Genomic DNA, 16,965 nt, shown 5'->3' on the forward strand with positions numbered 1-16,965 from the left:
GGTAGGTGGGTGGGTGGTTGATGACTATGACTGGAGGATCGGTGATGACATGGGGGGGCTTCAGCAAGGCTGGAATCAGGCAGATTCATCTTTGTGAAGGACACATGAATGAAGCCAAGTTTATCCTGGAAAAAAACTTGCTTCCTTCTAATCTGAAAATGTTCCCCAACTCTGAGGAATGTTTTTTTCCCAGCAGGACAATGCTCCATGCCACACAGCCAGGTCAATCAAGGTGTGGATGGAGGAACAACAGATCAAAACCCTGTCATGACCAGCCCAATCTCCTGACCTGAATCCCATAGAAAACCGCTGGAATGTGATCAAGAGGAAGATGGATGGCCACATGCCATCAAACAAAGCCGAGCTGCTCGAATTTTTGTGGCATAAAGTCACCCAACAGCAATGTGAATGACTGGTAGAGAGCATCCCAAGATGCATGAAAGCTGTGATTGAAAATCAGTGTTATTCAACCAAATATTGATTTCTGAACTCTTCCCAAGTTAAAACATTAGTATTGTGTTGTTTAAAAATGAATATGAACTTGTTTTCTTTGCATTATTCCAGGTCTGAAAACACAGCATCTTTTTTGTTTAATTTTGACCAGTTGTCATTTTCTGCAAATAAATGCTCTAAAAGAAATTTTTTGAATTTGGAATTTGGGAGACATGTTGTCAGTACTTTATAGAATAAAACAGAAATGTTCATTGTACTCAAACACATACCTATAAATAGTAAATCCTGAGAATCTGATCATTTTGCAAAGGTCTCTTAATTTTTCCAGAGCCGTATATATATATATATATAAAATCATATTAATAATTATGTGCATATATTTGTGTTTTTTACACACTCCGTGGCTTTTCTCCTTCAGCTCGACTGGTTTTTCCGGTTGACCGCAGCAGCGTGCGCTTGTAACAGGGATCGCGCGCCAGCTTGTCTCATGAATATCAATTAGGTAGCGCGAGGATCTCAAAGTAGACCTATCTGATTGGCTGAAAGGCGGGAACGTCACTAAGTGGGCGCTGGTCAGCTGACGAACTGGGGTCAAGGCTTAGCCTATGAATATTAAATAGGTTGCGTGACTGGTCGCTCCAGCAAGGTTAACAATAACGTCACAGTGGATAAATTAATATTAATGAGATAGCCTACTCCGCTGTATTATTTGTGAATTTGTGACCCGCCCTCACTACTTTGAAGCACTGAAGTTTCTGATGTACACACATACATCTCTAAATAATGCGTAAGGACGTGTTTCTGTCCTCGGAGACTGAATTTTCAATCTTATGGAATAATTTCTTCTCCATACTGGTAAATATCCAACGTAGATTAAACGTATCTATTTGTGTAATTTATATGTTGAGGAAAGCAGTCATGGTATTTCTAATGAAAACGAATGGTATGCAAATAAGGTTGCTATATTTATTTATTTATTTTTCATTAGTTTGCTGCATCTTTAATACATATAAGAACTAATCTGCAATAACAGTATATTTCCCTTTTGTCAGTTTTTATGCAGGGTTCAAAGACAGTAAGTTCATTGTATGAGACACTTATTCATAAGTAACCTATTAGTGACAGGTGCACATTTTAGTGCACTACTTAGATAAGGTTTTCTTTTCGTTATGATTATAATTATAATTATTTGTATTTTTGTAACACTTAACAACAGTAGTTTATTTCTAACTATTTTAATGTACATTGAAGACCATTGTATATATTATTATGTTTTGCATTATATAATGTACTGATGTTTGCCAATGTTATTCAGTTACCAGTTACAAGTCAGTTACTTATATGTTGAATCCACCTGAGGAAAAAAGCAGGTAAATAAACCTATCTGTTGAACAAAAGGAGGTCATATTAGTCCTCTTATTATTTTCCCCGTGGGGTATAATGAGCTGTTCAGGCAAATTTGTGCATTATAATTTGCATATGTTCCTGGTGAGAGTAATCTCTGAGCAGATCTACTTGGGTTACAAGTTGTGAACCAGTTTATTCTGAATGTTTGTGACCATACCAGATCACCATTTTTTTCAGAGTGTTGCAAAATGATTTTAGAAGAGGAAGGTAAATCATCAGTACACACATTTTAATAAAATATATAAATAAAAAATAGTATTTAGTAGCTTTAGGCAAAGATACACTGCATTGGTGGCAACTCCAATAAATACCAACGAGGAGCTTTCTGATAACTTTGATTACTTTTTTGCTTGTTTCAGATGGCAGTCCTGAGCATTCAAATGTATTTTAAGTATAACACATTTTTTACACTCCAGCAATACATTTCACCTGACAAACGCTGGCTTGCCGTTGGACCGGTTTGCTCAATGAAGAGAGTTTTGTGCAGAGCTATGATGTAAACCCCAATAAATAAATATCTCAATCACCCGTGGGCTGTAAATAATATTCAGTGCCGTAGCTTAAAGGATTTTCTATTTCACAGCCTGTTTTTGGCAACTGAGTGTTATGAACTAATCTAACATAATTCAACTTTACCTAACTTAGAGGGATTTTGTCCTAAACACTGCAGCAAGTCGAGTCGAGTTTTCAAATCCAGTTAATTTCAGGGTAATGAACTTAATACATTTAATAATGAACGACTTGCAGCAAATGAGAGATTTCCCCATATGGCAGAGTGTATGTCAGCTTGCAGACTGATAATTTATCAGAATCAAACATGAGAGTTATGCTGGTCATTTATTGTGGGTTACACAGGGTATGCATAAACAGCCTGCAGTGAAATGCCTAGTCGTTTCTTGAGGAAATCTAGGTGGATTGAAAAAGTTGAAAAATCTAGCCCAACTAGAGTAATGTGGTCTCAGAGACTGAAACTAACTGGATTGGTTTTTAGTGTCTTTCTCAGAGTACACTAGTTTGATGTGTTTGGTTTGAGGCTGCTTAGAAGAAGCCCCATGAGTATTGTTTAATTCATTCATTAGAGCTGGTACCCTTCATACCAGCCTAGGACTAGTTGCTGGTTTGAGCCACCACCAAAAGTGAGTCATGAATCGTCACCATTGTGCCCTTGAGCAAGACTCTCCAGTTATTTTGTCATTTTTGTTTGTTTGTCCTGTGTTTAGTAATCTTTTTCCAATCAGTTTTAACAAGGATCAACTGCTGAACATTCGGTAGCACATATCAGACAATCGTTTCCTGGTTTTTGACTATTCAGACGCTTTGCTGGACATTTTAGTCGGAGGCACAGCTGTGCTGTTCAAGAGATGAAGGCGAGGTAGAAGAGCAGGCGCACTGGTCAAGCTCCGTCGGTGTGGCTTTAGAACAGCACTGCCAAGTATCTAGCGAATCTCTGCACTCTTCCTAACTAAACGGACAAACTACATCTCCTCACCCAGACAAACAAGGACTTTTCAACCTATGCTGCCTTGTGCTTCACAGAAACCTGACTGAGTGATGCCATTCTGGACAGCGTGTTACATTTGCTGGGGTTTCAGCTGTTCAGAGCGCATCACATCCCAGATTTATCGGGAAAAACGAGAGGTGGTAGAACATGCTTTTATATCACTGAAAGTTGGTGTACAGATGTAATAACGTTAAATAAGTTGTTCTGTCCTAATTTGGAAGTGCTCTTTATTAACTGTAAGCCTTTCTACTCACTGCAGGAGTTTTCTTAGTTTATTCTGGTGAGTGTTTATATCCCACCTCACGCATGCGTGAGTGATGCACTGCAACAGCTCGGTGATCAAATCATAGACACGGAACAACAATATCAGACTCAGTTATTATTATTCTTGGGGATTTTAACAAACTAAACCTCACACGTGAACTGCCCAAATACAAACAGCACATTAAATGCCCAACCAGAGACAGAAACATGCTGGATCATTGCTACACAACAATAAAGGATGCATATCACTCTGTCTATAGAGCAGCTTTGGGACTCTCTGATAATGATAAATGGCCTGGTTCATCTTCTTCCAACCTACAGACAGATACTAAAATCTGTTAAACCTGTAGTAAGGGCTGTAGATAAATGGGTGCACTGATTGGAGTGTTTTTGAAGCTGCAGACACCAATCTGGACAAGCTCACAGATACTGTTACATGATATATCAGTTTCTGTGAGGATATGTGCATTCCTACTAGGACTTGCTTAACATACAACAATGACCAAGCGTGGTTTACAGAAGAACTTCATCAGGCCAAAGAGGTTGCTTACAGAGGTGGGGATAAGGTCTTGTACAATCAGGCCAGGAACAAACTGAATAAGGAAACCAGAGCGGCTAAAATAAACTATTCTGATAAGCTGAAAAACACGTTTTCAGCTAGCGACCCTGCATCAGTGTGGAGTGGCCTAAAACAACTTGCTAACTACAGGACTCCATCCCCCAACACTGTAGTGGACCAACAACTGCCTGATGACTTGAATGTGTTCTACTGTAGATTTGAAAGGCCCAGTCTCACACCCGCTCTGACCTCCACTTCACACAAATACAAACACCTCCTGCAACCACCCCCCCCCCCTCGCTACTCAACCTGCTCTTAAGATCTGTGAAGAAGAGGTGTGCTCTGTCTTCTGAAAACAAAAGACTAGGAAAGCACAAGGCCCAGATGTCTTTCACTCGCTTGTCTTAAATCCTGTGCTAACCAGCTGGCCCCCATCTTCACACTGATCTTCAATAGATCACTACAGCAGTGTGAAGTCCCATGCTGTTTTAAACGCTCAATCATAATTCCTGTCCCAAGGAAACCAGAAATCACAGGACTTAATGACTACAGACCCGTCAACTGACATCTGTTATCATGAAATCATTTGAGAGACTGGTGTTAGCCCTGAAGGACATCACTGGACCATTTCTAGATCCCCTTCAATTTGTTTATCGAGCAAACAGTTCTATAGACGATGTCAACATGGGATTGCATCATATCCTGTAACATCTGGACAGACCAGGGACATATGCAAGGATCCTTTTGGTGGACTTCTCTTCAGCTTTCAACACCATCATCTCAGCTATTCTCCAGATTAAATTACACCAACTCTCTGTTCCCACCTCTATCTGTCAGTGGATCACCAGCTTTCTGACAGACAGGCAGCAGCTAGTAAGACAGGGGAAATTACTTCCAGTACCTGTACAATCAGCACAGGTGCCCCCCCAGGGATGTGTGCTCTCCCCGCTACTCTTCTCCCTGTACACAAATGACTACACCACCAAGGACCCCCCTGTCAAGCTCCTGAAGTTTGCAGATGACACTACTGTCATCGGCCTCATCCAAGATGATGATGAGTCTATATACAGAAGGGAGGTTGAAAGGCTGGCTCACTGGTGTAGTCAAAACAGCCTGGAGATGAATATGCTCAAAATGGTGGAGATGATTGTGGACTTTAGGATGAACACATTAACTCAATTGTGAAAAAGGCCCAGCAGAGGTTGTACTTCCGTTGCCAGTGGAGGAAGTTCAACCTGCCACAGCCGCTGCTGTTACAGTTCTACTCAGCAGTCCTTGAGTCTGTCCTCTGCACTTCAGTAACTGTCAACATTTGGTGCAGCTACGAAATCGGATATAAGAAGACTAAAAAGGACAGTTCGGACTACTGAAAGGATTATTGGTTGCCCCCTGCCCTCCTTTCAAGAACTGTACACTTCCAGAGTGAGGAAAAAGGCTGGAAAAATCACTCTGGACCCCACTCACCCTGCCCACTACCTTTTTGAACTGTTGCCTTCTGGCCGACGCTACAGAGCTCTGAGAACCAGAACCGTCAGGAACAGGAACAGTTTTTTCCCTCAGGCTATCCACCTCATGAACAGTTAAAACTGCCTCCATTGAGCAATAATTATGTGCAATTCACAGCTTAGTCTTTTTATATTATTCAACACATCCACTTCTGCCATTACATTCCCTTGCACTCTATAACAGATTTGTATTTGCACTGGGTATATAATATATATTAGAAAAATATCAAATGTCTTAGCTCAGTAGGTCCTTAAAATGCAAGTGGATGGTGATCCGACATTTGAAGCTCCAAAATTATCAAGCGGTTAAATGAATGTCTTCTAAAGTGACACAATCACTTTTGGTGCAAAGTATAAGTACTTTTAAGTACAACCCACTCAATTTGAGGTGTTATTTGCATCCATTGAACAAATGTTTAAAATCGTCTTTTGTTTTCCACTGAGAAAAGAAAGTCATACAGGTTTAACAATGACTGAATTTTTCTTTTATAATGGAACTATTCTTTTAGGGTCCACAGAGAAGTGAGTGTCTGCTCTCATTTCATGTATGAAACTGTTTTAAAAGTTCAGAAGTGCTTACTAGACATCATTTGTGGTATTTTCAAACATTTCAATCTCTTATTAACATGTTTATGGTAATATCCTAAAGCTGTATGTTAATAACACTGAGATCAGGTGTGTTTCTCTTTTCTGTTTTCATGCAGGTGTAGTGTGTGTGTAGCCATGGCTGCACAATTGGAGGCAACCACAAGGGAAATGAGTCAGTCAGAGGTGCTGATTAGTCCAGACAAATCTTCAGTTTTAGCCTTAGCACCCTCTGGAGACACAGGGATGACAGCATTGGGTCCCAAACCCTACCTCATACCCAAACCGTTTTCCCTGCAAAGAAACACCACCATCCGTCCAATCAAAGCCCCGAAAACTGAAATCGAAAGATTCCCTCGAGCCACCTCTTCTGATAACCTTGACTTATTGAGTTTTACAAAGCCTGCTGATACTCGTGTTGGTGATCTAAAAACACCAGGATCACTAAAACTGGACTCAAACGGCACCTCTAATGGGTGTAATAAAAGCACTGGTCCTAAACCTGTCCCACTTTGCACAAAACCTGACTTGTTGGCTAATACTAAACCAGAACCAAATAGGAATGCTGACAAAACAGATTCTGATCACCAAACAGGTACAAACATAAAGCCAGAGTGGACAAATGTCACTGCCACCTCTGCTGAAGACTTGAAGGAGGTTCCACCCAGAAGCAGGACAAAATCCTTGGGTGTTCAGGATAAACAAAAACTCAAACAGAGTCCAGAAGGAGAAACAGCAACCAGTAAGACTGACGCAGAAGGTAATTTACCAATCTGGCCACGTAGAAATCGTCTCTCCATGGAACTGACCTCTAGGTTTGAGTCACATTTGCAGCTGGAGAAGGAGGTTAATTCTGTTAGAAGAGACAGTGAGAAAGAGAGGCCACCAAATTCACCTTCTGAAGAGTCCAATTTGAAGTCTTCAGAGCCACTAGTGGAAACAGGAGAGATGGGGGGTGAGGAGGTCAGCGTAAGAAGCATTAAGAGACGTATCGGTCTCCTTTTCGACCGTTCTACAGCCTCTCAACACAGGGACTCTTTCAACAAAAGAGACGCCACACTTTCAGAAATATCTGTTGACATTAAACAGAGAATCAAGAATCTAAGCTTAAACTCACATGAACTGAGGATCCGTCTACCATCCACTGGTGCACTTAAATGGTTAGTTAAGCTTGTATTTTTACTCTTTGCTTTGAACGTCACAATCATACAATTATTTAGTCATACCTGTGTTCAGTGTTAATTTTACACTGATTTGTGTTTTATTTACAGTTTTAGTCTTTTGACGAAAATGTCCTTTAAACGTAGTCAATATTTCATCATAAATATTTGTCGGATTTACTCAGATTTACATGTTTAAATTAAACATGTATCAAATATATAAAAAATACAACAAAATACAACTGTCCATGTTGTCAGAAGCTGAGCTTCTAAAATAATAGCATAAAATGAATATTCTGAAGTATTAGCTTCTTTTTAGAAGTTACTGAAGTTATTCTAAATTCTCCATATTTAGTGACTGTTAGCACGAAATTTAGTTCAAGGTCACCTGTTCATTGTCTTAATTTTCAGTGCAGATGTAAGTTGTAATTATTATTACCCAAATGTTGTGGATATAGTGAGTCACCTCATGTCTAAAGTGCAACACAATGTTCCCCTTTTTTCAAGAAAGTAGGTGTAAAATATTTCCAACTCTTATATTTGCAGTCCAATTGAGAAGACACCAAGCAACTCAGACGAGCTTCCGTTTGATGAGAAAGCACTTGAAAAACCAGCAGATTCGAAAAATAGATCACAACGACCACTAGGGAAACAGGCTGCTGATAAACCATCAAGTTCGACAGAGGTTCAGCCATTTGCCGGAGCTGAGCGAATGAGTGGAGAACTTGACAAAGTCATCGAGAACAAACCTGACATCAATGTGAAAGCTAAGGAGGCTCCTACATCCAACTTTGGGTTTGAGAAGAACGTACTGATTGAGGACAAGAACTCCATTGATGAGGAGAATGATGAAGTTGTAGAGTACAAGGAGAATTACATCCCTGTGCCTTTGTATCAGAGGGTTGGGATTGGCAAAGATGCGGTGACAAAGAGAGAAGAAGAAGAAATACAGCAGAAGGAAGAGCAGTTAGAGAAACAGCTTGAAAGGGAAAGACTTTTGGAAGAAGAGAGGATGGCAAAAAAAGAAATTGAGAGACAGCAAGAGGAGGAATGGAAACATGCTGGGGAAGAGAAACGCTTGGAAGATGAAAGAAGGAAGCAAGAGAGAACACAGAAAGAAGAAAGGCAAAGACAGATGGAAGAAAGAAGAAAACAAGAGGAAGATGAAAGGAAACAGGTCGAAAAAGAGAGGGAGAAACAACGAATGCTGGAGAGATTAGAAAAAGAGAGACAGCTCGAAGAGGAAATGAGCAGGATTGAAGAAGAAAGGAAAAAAGAGAGACAGAGAGAGGAGGAAAGATTGAGACTAGAGAAAGAGAGAGAGCTAAAGGAGGAGAAGAGAAGAAATGAGGAGGAAATACTGAGACAGGAAAAAGAAAAAGAGAGAGAAATGGAGGAAAGAAGACAGATTGAAGAGGAGGAGAGACTGAGACAGGAAAGAGAAAAGGAGAGACTGAAGAAGGAGAAAGAGATGGAGGAAGAGAGAAGACGAATTAAAGAGATGGAGAGGCTGAAAGAGGAGGAACAATTGAGACAGCAAAGGGAAAAAGAGAGAATAAGGAAAGAGAAAGAAATGGAGGAAGGGAGAAGACAAATTGAAGAGATAGAAAGACAGAAAGAGGAGGAAAGACTGAGACAGGAAAAAGAGAGACTACAGAAAGAAAGAGAAATGGAGGAAGGGAGAAGACGAATTGAAGAGATGGAAAGACAGAAAGAGGAGGAAAGACTGAGACAGGAAAAAGAGAGACTACAGAAAGAAAGAGAAATGGAGGAAGAGAGAAGACGACTTGAAGAGATGGAAAGACTGAAAGAGGAAAGACTGAGACAGGAAAAAGAGAGACTACAGAAAGAGAAAGAAATGGAGGAAGGGAGAAGACGAATTGAAGCAATGGAAAGACAGAAAGAGGAGGAAAGACTGAGACAGGAAAAAGAGAGACTAGAGATGGAAAGACAGAAAGAGGAGGAAAGACTGAGACAGGAAAAAGAGAGACTAGAGATGGAAAGACAGAAAGAGGAGGAAAGACTGAGACAGGAAAGAGAGAGACTACAGAAAGAAAGAGAAATGGAGGAAGAGAGAAGACGACTTGAAGAGATGGAAAGACTGAAAGAGGAAAGACTGAGACAGGAAAAAGAGAGACTACAGAAAGAGAAAGAAATGGAGGAAGGGAGAAGACGAATTGAAGCAATGGAAAGACAGAAAGAGGAGGAAAGACTGAGACAGGAAAAAGAGAGACTAGAGATGGAAAGACAGAAAGAGGAGGAAAGACTGAGACAGGAAAAAGAGAGACTAGAGATGGAAAGACAGAAAGAGGAGGAAAGACTGAGACAGGAAAGAGAGAGACTACAGAAAGAGAAAGAAATGGAGGAAGGGAGAAGACGAATTGAAGCAATGGAAAGACAGAAAGAGGAGGAAAGACTGAGACAGGAAAAAGAGAGACTAGAGATGGAAAGACAGAAAGAGGAGGAAAGACTGAGACAGGAAAGAGAGAGACTAGAGATGGAAAGACAGAAAGAGGAGGAAAGACTGAGACAGGAAAGAGAGAGACTAGAGATGGAAAGACAGAAAGAGGAGGAAAGACTGAGACAGGAAAGAGAGAGACTAGAGATGGAAAGACAGAAAGAGGAGGAAAGATTGAGACAAGCAAGAGAAATGGAGAGAATAAGGAAAGAAAAAGAAAAGGAGGAAGATAGAAGGCAAATTGAAAAGATTGAAAGACAGAAAGAGGAGGAAAGATTGAGACAGAAAATAGAAAAAGACAGACTAAGAAAAGAAAGAGAAATGGAAGAAGAGAGAAGACTAATTGAAGAAGAGAGACAGAGAGAGGCGGAACGATTGAAAGAGGAAAAAGAAAATGAAAGATTAAAGAAAGAAAGAGAGATGGAAAAGTGTATAGAAGTAGAGAAATTGAGAGAAGAATTTCCTACAAGTTACAATTTGATCTCTTTTGACTCAGAGGAGCCAGTGCTATCACAGAGTCTAGTGTCCAGCGACAATGTCTCGCCTCAACTCGCTGAAGTTCTTTACGATGACTTTTCAGTAAAACCACGGAGATGGGGAACCCAGGCCAGACATTCCTCAACACCATCCCCATCCAGAGAACCTCCTGCAGTTGATGTGATTCCTGAGCAGCTGGACCCAAAGCCAGAATCCAGGTCCAATGGATACCAAGCACTACTTGGCAATCAGGTATATGTGGATGACCTGATTGGATTTGAACCTGCACCTTCCAATATGCAGAAGCCTTCCAGAAATCAACTCCAGGCTGTGGACTCCGAACCAGAGTTTTGGTCTAATCCAAAAACAGAATCACCTGCAATATGGCTTGATGGGATCACATCACATGAGGTGAGACCGGGGATGGGTCTGGGGTCAAGGTATGTTCAGGCAACCTAATCTCTGCTTCAGATATGCACGAAGATAAGAAATTGAGCATTTTAGACCAGAATAAATTTCCACGCTGTTCTAGAATGGTTTATGCTGGTTAGTGCTAGTTTGCTCAGGACCATGCTCGGGGCCAGCATCCAAAATATATGTCTGTGACCAGCTATTTTGACCCTTTCAGCATGTATCTTAAACACTGGTCAAGACCACAGCAAACATAATCTGCTTCAAGTTTAGAGGCAAGGGAAGAGATACGTTGTGTAGTTGATGTTGTTGTGTTGATGTTGTGCTCATGTTGTTAATGGTTTGTTCAAATCTCTAACACTAATGATGAGCAATAGTAATAGTGATGTTTGCATTAGCTAGAGCCGAACTTGCATTTGAATACTGGGAAATGTTTTGCGGACTGATTAAGGAAATGTGAATTTCTCTGCCTTCATGTAAATGATTTGCAAAGGCCTATAGCAGATTATTTGGATGTACATTCCTTTCATATGCAAAGTGGGGAGACAAAGTCTGTTTGCATGCCTCAAATAATCCAGCAATTTTAAAAGAAACAAGCACAAACAAGCAGAATAGAAGTTATTATTAACAGGGACCTGGCAATATGATATCTTATTGTGTTTCTTTTTGTTTATTGCATGGTTATTCCAAACTGTGATGTGTTGCAATCTTTTACTCTTTTGTTTCTTTTTGGTTTGCATTGGACTTCAGTGCTTTGCGCAGCTATAGCCCTTTCTGAGTTTGTTTTATGTTTGAATGGAAGTAATTGTGCATCCATTTGCCTAATGCCACAGTATATATATATAATATCAGGGATTTGTTCTATTGAATTGATGTTCCTTTGGATGTACTATACATCAAAACACAAACATACTCTACGCAAGTACATGAACGCAGGCGCACCTTGCGACGCAATCTCGATTTCACGTGCCGTTGTGTTGTGAAATCTGTCAGTGCTCAATTCATAACCCAACACAAATATGCAATGCATTCTCAGCGTTTCCACAAGGGGTGCTAGAGCAGATTTTCTTCTTTCAATCAACAACTGTCACGGCGGACTCGGGCAGCAATTTGAGTTGAAACTTTTCGAAGTTTCGGAAGCAGCATCGGTTTCATGGTCATGCCTAAAAAATCTATTGCCCTCTTGTGATCTGAGGTTTGTTACCGCCATAGCAACGCAAGAGCACACGTAATGTATGTACAATGGAACTACGTGCTCGCGTCTGCATTTGCGTACTTGCGTTAAGTATGTTTTAGCCTTGACTCAGCTTCTCAGTTATCTCCCATAGTATGTATTCCGAACCAAGCATCAGTTGTTGATTTCTGAAGAAGTGAAGAAAAGCTGAGAAAGTGAGAATGGCACAAAATTCCGTAATTGGTGTTTTATCTTTGTTGAGATATAAAAAAATATTCCAGTAAAGCTTTCTTCTTATGTTTCTCACTTTACTCTGCAAACGAAGAATTAGAAGCTTTGTTTGAATTTACCATGTAATTGCCTCATACCCATTTCTCCTCCAATCTAATCACAGGCATCTCTGGATGCGAGTACGAATTAAAGACAGGTGTGTGAGAGAAGTCCTTAAAGAATTTTACAGATGTGGAATGTGAAAACCCAAAGTCGCAGTCCCCTCTGCCCATGCGTTCATCTAGAGATGCCATCACACCTAGAAGAGAGCCAGACAGACTCTCATCCAGGTGGGATGTCGCACTAAGGCACAAGCTGATCGCCAACGGTCTAAGCCTCCCGTCTATGTAGTAGGTCAAAAAATGAGGCTTCCTTCTAAGAATATTCCTTTGCGTTCCATCTCCAATAAACTCGCTCCCAAATTTATTGGCACATTCCCTGTTACCAAGATCCTTAGCCGACGGTCCATCTAAAATTGCCTCCAGCATACATCAGGGTTCACCCCACTTTCCACGCCTCTAAAATTAAGCCTGTTTTTTACTCTACGATAAATACACTCATTCCTGTTCCTCAACCACCACGTCTCGTAGATGGGGAACTCTCTTATTTGGTCAAGCGGATTCCAATTCTGGATTCCAGGTGGAGGTATTTGGTCCAGTATTGGTTGGACTGCTACATGTTGTCTTAGTAACTTTCATAAGTCGAATGAGCCTTCAGTACACAGTAACAGTTCTTGGTTTACTTGAACTGATTCAGAAGTCTTTTTGATTCACTAAAAAGAACCAGCTCAAATGAGTCGTTTGTGTGGGAATCAAAATATGTTTCAAGCTATAGTTTCAAAAGAACTGTCTCAAAAGAACCGGCCTACTGGTAACGCTTTATGTCTCGTGCTGAAGATTCAGTAACAGTTTTGCTTTGGAGCTAAATAGTAATACAGGGAACACTGTTTGAGTATTTTAGTCCAGTTTAGCTGCCGCTTTGAGGTGAGTTCGTAATATGCAAAGCCAGTGTGACTTGTCTACTATTAGCTTTCAGTACACGAGCATTGATGTCATCTTAAATATGCACGGTTACAGTTGGTCAACTTCATTTTCAAATGCACAAAGAAGTGCAGTGTTGATTTATTAAATGTTTGATTACCCAGCTACAGAATTGACATGATGAATGCATGCGATCGTTATTTGAAGTCTGGATAAAACATAATGAAGTGATTAAAGCACAGAATCCACCTTCGCTCACCACACGCCAGTGGACACACAGCGTTTGAGTCTATCAATGAGCAGCGGGACTAACTGAAAGGAGTCATCTACGTAAACACCTGTGACCTTACTGTCTGTGGGCCTACAGAGCCCCCTTAAGGACAAAACTGGAACAGCTTTACAAGCTGACAAACTGAGAGAAAGCAAAAAGCACCCGCAAGAGTGGCTGATGATGCTGCAAATTTTTTATTTTTTATTTTACCTACATTTAGTGCTTGACAGGTGTTAATTTCGGACCCTGTTCATGTATGTAACTGTTTACTTGCAGTATTGTGAATGGATCCAATAGTATTTCTTAACTGTCCCATTCTTCCAAAACAGTTCCATTTCAAAGCTTGAATCATTTTATGACTGGTTCACAAGCAAACCACACTGCTATGAGCCGATAAAAACGCACATACATAGTGCAAAGCACCGTGAACAAGACGCACACACATGGACGCACTGAGGCACACTTCGCTGGAAACACATCAAAGTGGTCAAAGACGTCCATCTAGTGCATGTTTACACACAACAATTGCAAATAGCATAGATGGGCGCCATAAGGCGTTCAGGATGCATATGTGCTCAAAACAGTGAGAGGCAGAGCAGCTGAATAAAACAGAATGAGGTTCTCCTTTTCTGAGTTGTAACTTGACACAAAAGCAGTGCAAGATACATGACAATGGTCAAAGACGTCTATCTAGTGCATGTTTATATACAAAAATAATTCAGAATAGTCCAGATGGGTCCCTTTTGGTGTTCAGGAATAGGAATTTTTGTTCCTACCCTCACCTATGGTCATGAAGGCTGGGTCATGACCGAAAGAACTAGGTCACGAGTACAAGCGGCCGAAATTGGCTTCCTCAGAAGGGTGGCGGGCTTCTCCCTTAGAGATAGGGTGAGGAGCTCAGTCATTCGTGAAGAGCTCGGAGTAGAGCCGCTGCTCCTTTGCGTCGAAAGGAGTCAGTTGAGGTGGTTTGGGCATCTGGTAAGGATGCCCCCTGGCCGCCTCCCTAGGGAGGTGTTTCAGGCACGTCCAGCTGGGAGGAGGCCTCGGGGAAGACCCAGGATTAGGTGGAGAGATTACATCTCCACACTGGCCTGGGAACGCCTCGGGGTCCCCCAGTCAGAGCTGGTTAATGTGGCTCGGGATAGGGAAGTTTGGGGCCCTCTGCTGGAACAGCTGCCCCCGCGAACCGACTTCGGATAAGCAGTTGAAGATGGATGGATGGATAATATTCAGAAGGGAGTTCAAAGTATGTTCCTTTACCCTATTAATGTCATTATGTTTTTTTTTATAATAATTAGCTTTTATAACCCATGCACCCTCATGGCCTTGGTGACTAGTGCCCCATCGGTCTGCACTTACTTACGTTACCATAGTCTGGACTCAGAGGAAGGGTTTAGGGTGCAATTTGGGATCGTGCCTAGTATTGGGGTACTTTCTGAAACAAGTCAATGCACGTTCTTATAGGCTGGCATTTTTGTATTTTTTTTTTTCGGTTAATATTTTTATCATTTATAAAACTCACCGCCATGACGTCGGGTGGTTGCCAGGGTGCTTTCAAACCCCTAAGTGTAATTTCAGGATTTATAACTATATATTCAGATGTAGAAATATATATTTGGCTTCACTACTATATATTCAAGATTTATAACTATATATTCATATTTAAAAATATAGGCTACTGTATATTTAGATTTATACATATATATTCAGGATACAAAACTAGATATTAGAATTTAGTTAAGATCATATTAAAGTCCCTTTAATTATGTTAGGTATTTGAAAGTTCACACTTCATTTTTCTAACCTATACAATAATATTTAGCTTTTTAAAGAGCCCTCCAGTGGTTTAGTGCAGCTAGACTATAGAATATTTACTGCAGCATAACAACTGTTGAAATCCCATGGTCATGCAGCCAGATATAGTCTACTGCACACACATGGAAAGGCTTATATTAGACAAACAGCCTGGTTAGTCAGATGACACATTTTTTGTGGTTTAGAGTTTCACTTCCAAAGTTCACTTGCAGACTGCCTACAAATGTTTCCATGGAAAACTCTAAACCTGTTTCCTTTCTCAAACTCTCTATGTACTTTTACAAATATCAAGCATGGATTTCCTTGATCTTTTCTCGTCCCTTCCCTCTCTCTCTCTCTCTCTCTCTCTCTCTCTCTCTCTGTCTGTCTGTCTCTCTCTCTCTCTCTCTGTGAGCTTGGATTATTTCATTCATTTGAGGGCTGCGTCTGTTTCTGGAACCTGTTCATACCTGCAGCATGAAAAGCGTAAGAGGTGGGATTGCCGAATACTGCTGTGTTTTTCCTGTGGACAGCTCCAGCTCATGAGATTTCACTATTTAGATCACTGAAGATTCTTCCCTGATTTGTTTTTCTGCCTCATTCAAACTGGATAGAGAAGTTTTCAGAAGAAGAATGCCATAGTGATGAGCCATGGAATAGATTGATACATTCAATATCTTAAAGAAGGAACGTGCCAGGGCAGGTGAACTTGTAGATAGCTTAAAGTGCTGTCTGTGATCGGACTGGTTTGATAGACTTTGAATAAGTCTTGTGTAATCTGGTACAGTTTGCATCTTATTCTGGCCAGAAACCGCCCTCTGTTTCTGAATGTTTCTACAAGGATAGAATCAAGACGGATGTTTTGTCCTACAGAGATCCATGTTGAGTTGGCTTGTTCTTGGCTATAACATCCCTAAGACATCAGTTCTGGGCTTTATTCCCTAACGCACTCATGAGAAGTTGATATTTGATTGGTATCTCAAACACTTCTCAAAAGATACCAGAAGATTCCAACCGTTCCAAGTGTTTAGGATTCCAAAGAGACTTGTGTTGTCGTTGGGGTGACAGAAGATGCAGTATCTGGGTGATAAACTTTCTGTGGCGCAGACGCAGGTGTCGGGCTGGGTGGGCAACATACGTCAGTCGTTACAGGAGGCGGTGGAGTTTGTGTCAGGGGCTTTGGAACGTGAGAAAGTGACAGAGCAACAGGACAATGAAGAAAGGGTGGGAAAGTTTGAGAGGGCCATCTTACCACTGAGAAGTTTCGCCTCTCGTGGACGACAGTCACTACGGAATCTGTCTCAGCAAAGCCGACAACGATTTTCTCTGCGCAGACACACAACTACAACAAACTCAGATAATGTAAGCGTATGTGTTCTCAATCTATCTATCTATCTATCTATCTATCTATCTATCTATCTATCTATCTATCTATCTATCTATCTATCTATCTATATGTCTGTCTTTTTATCTATCTATCTATCTATCTATCTATCTATCTATCTATCTATCTATCTATCAATCTATCTATCTATCTATCTATCTATCTATCTATCTATCTATCTATCTATCTATCTATCTATCTATCTATCTATCTATCTATCTATCTATCTATCTATCTATCTATCTATATGTCTGTCTTTTATCTATCTATCTATCTATCTATCTATCTATCTATCTATCTATCTATCTATCT

General features: G+C 40.6%; 1 protein-coding gene across 1 annotated transcript in view; it reads left to right on the forward strand.

Annotated features, from left to right (window-relative positions):
- The first annotated feature begins 1,189 nt into the window (after positions 1 to 1,189).
- tnks1bp1 (tankyrase 1 binding protein 1) overlaps positions 1,190 to 16,965 on the forward strand; it is a 30,595-nt gene continuing 14,819 nt past the window's right edge. Inside the window, exons 1-3 of the mRNA XM_052125646.1 lie at positions 1,190 to 1,308; positions 6,394 to 7,434; positions 7,981 to 10,780. Coding sequence (XP_051981606.1) covers positions 6,413 to 7,434; positions 7,981 to 10,780 — 3,822 coding nt within the window. The 5' untranslated portion in view covers positions 1,190 to 1,308; positions 6,394 to 6,412. The remainder of the gene's footprint in view (positions 1,309 to 6,393; positions 7,435 to 7,980; positions 10,781 to 16,965) is intronic.

The sequence above is a fragment of the Xyrauchen texanus genome, chromosome 4 (assembly GCF_025860055.1).
Source record: "Xyrauchen texanus isolate HMW12.3.18 chromosome 4, RBS_HiC_50CHRs, whole genome shotgun sequence".
NCBI classification, from domain to species: domain Eukaryota; kingdom Metazoa; phylum Chordata; class Actinopteri; order Cypriniformes; family Catostomidae; genus Xyrauchen; species Xyrauchen texanus.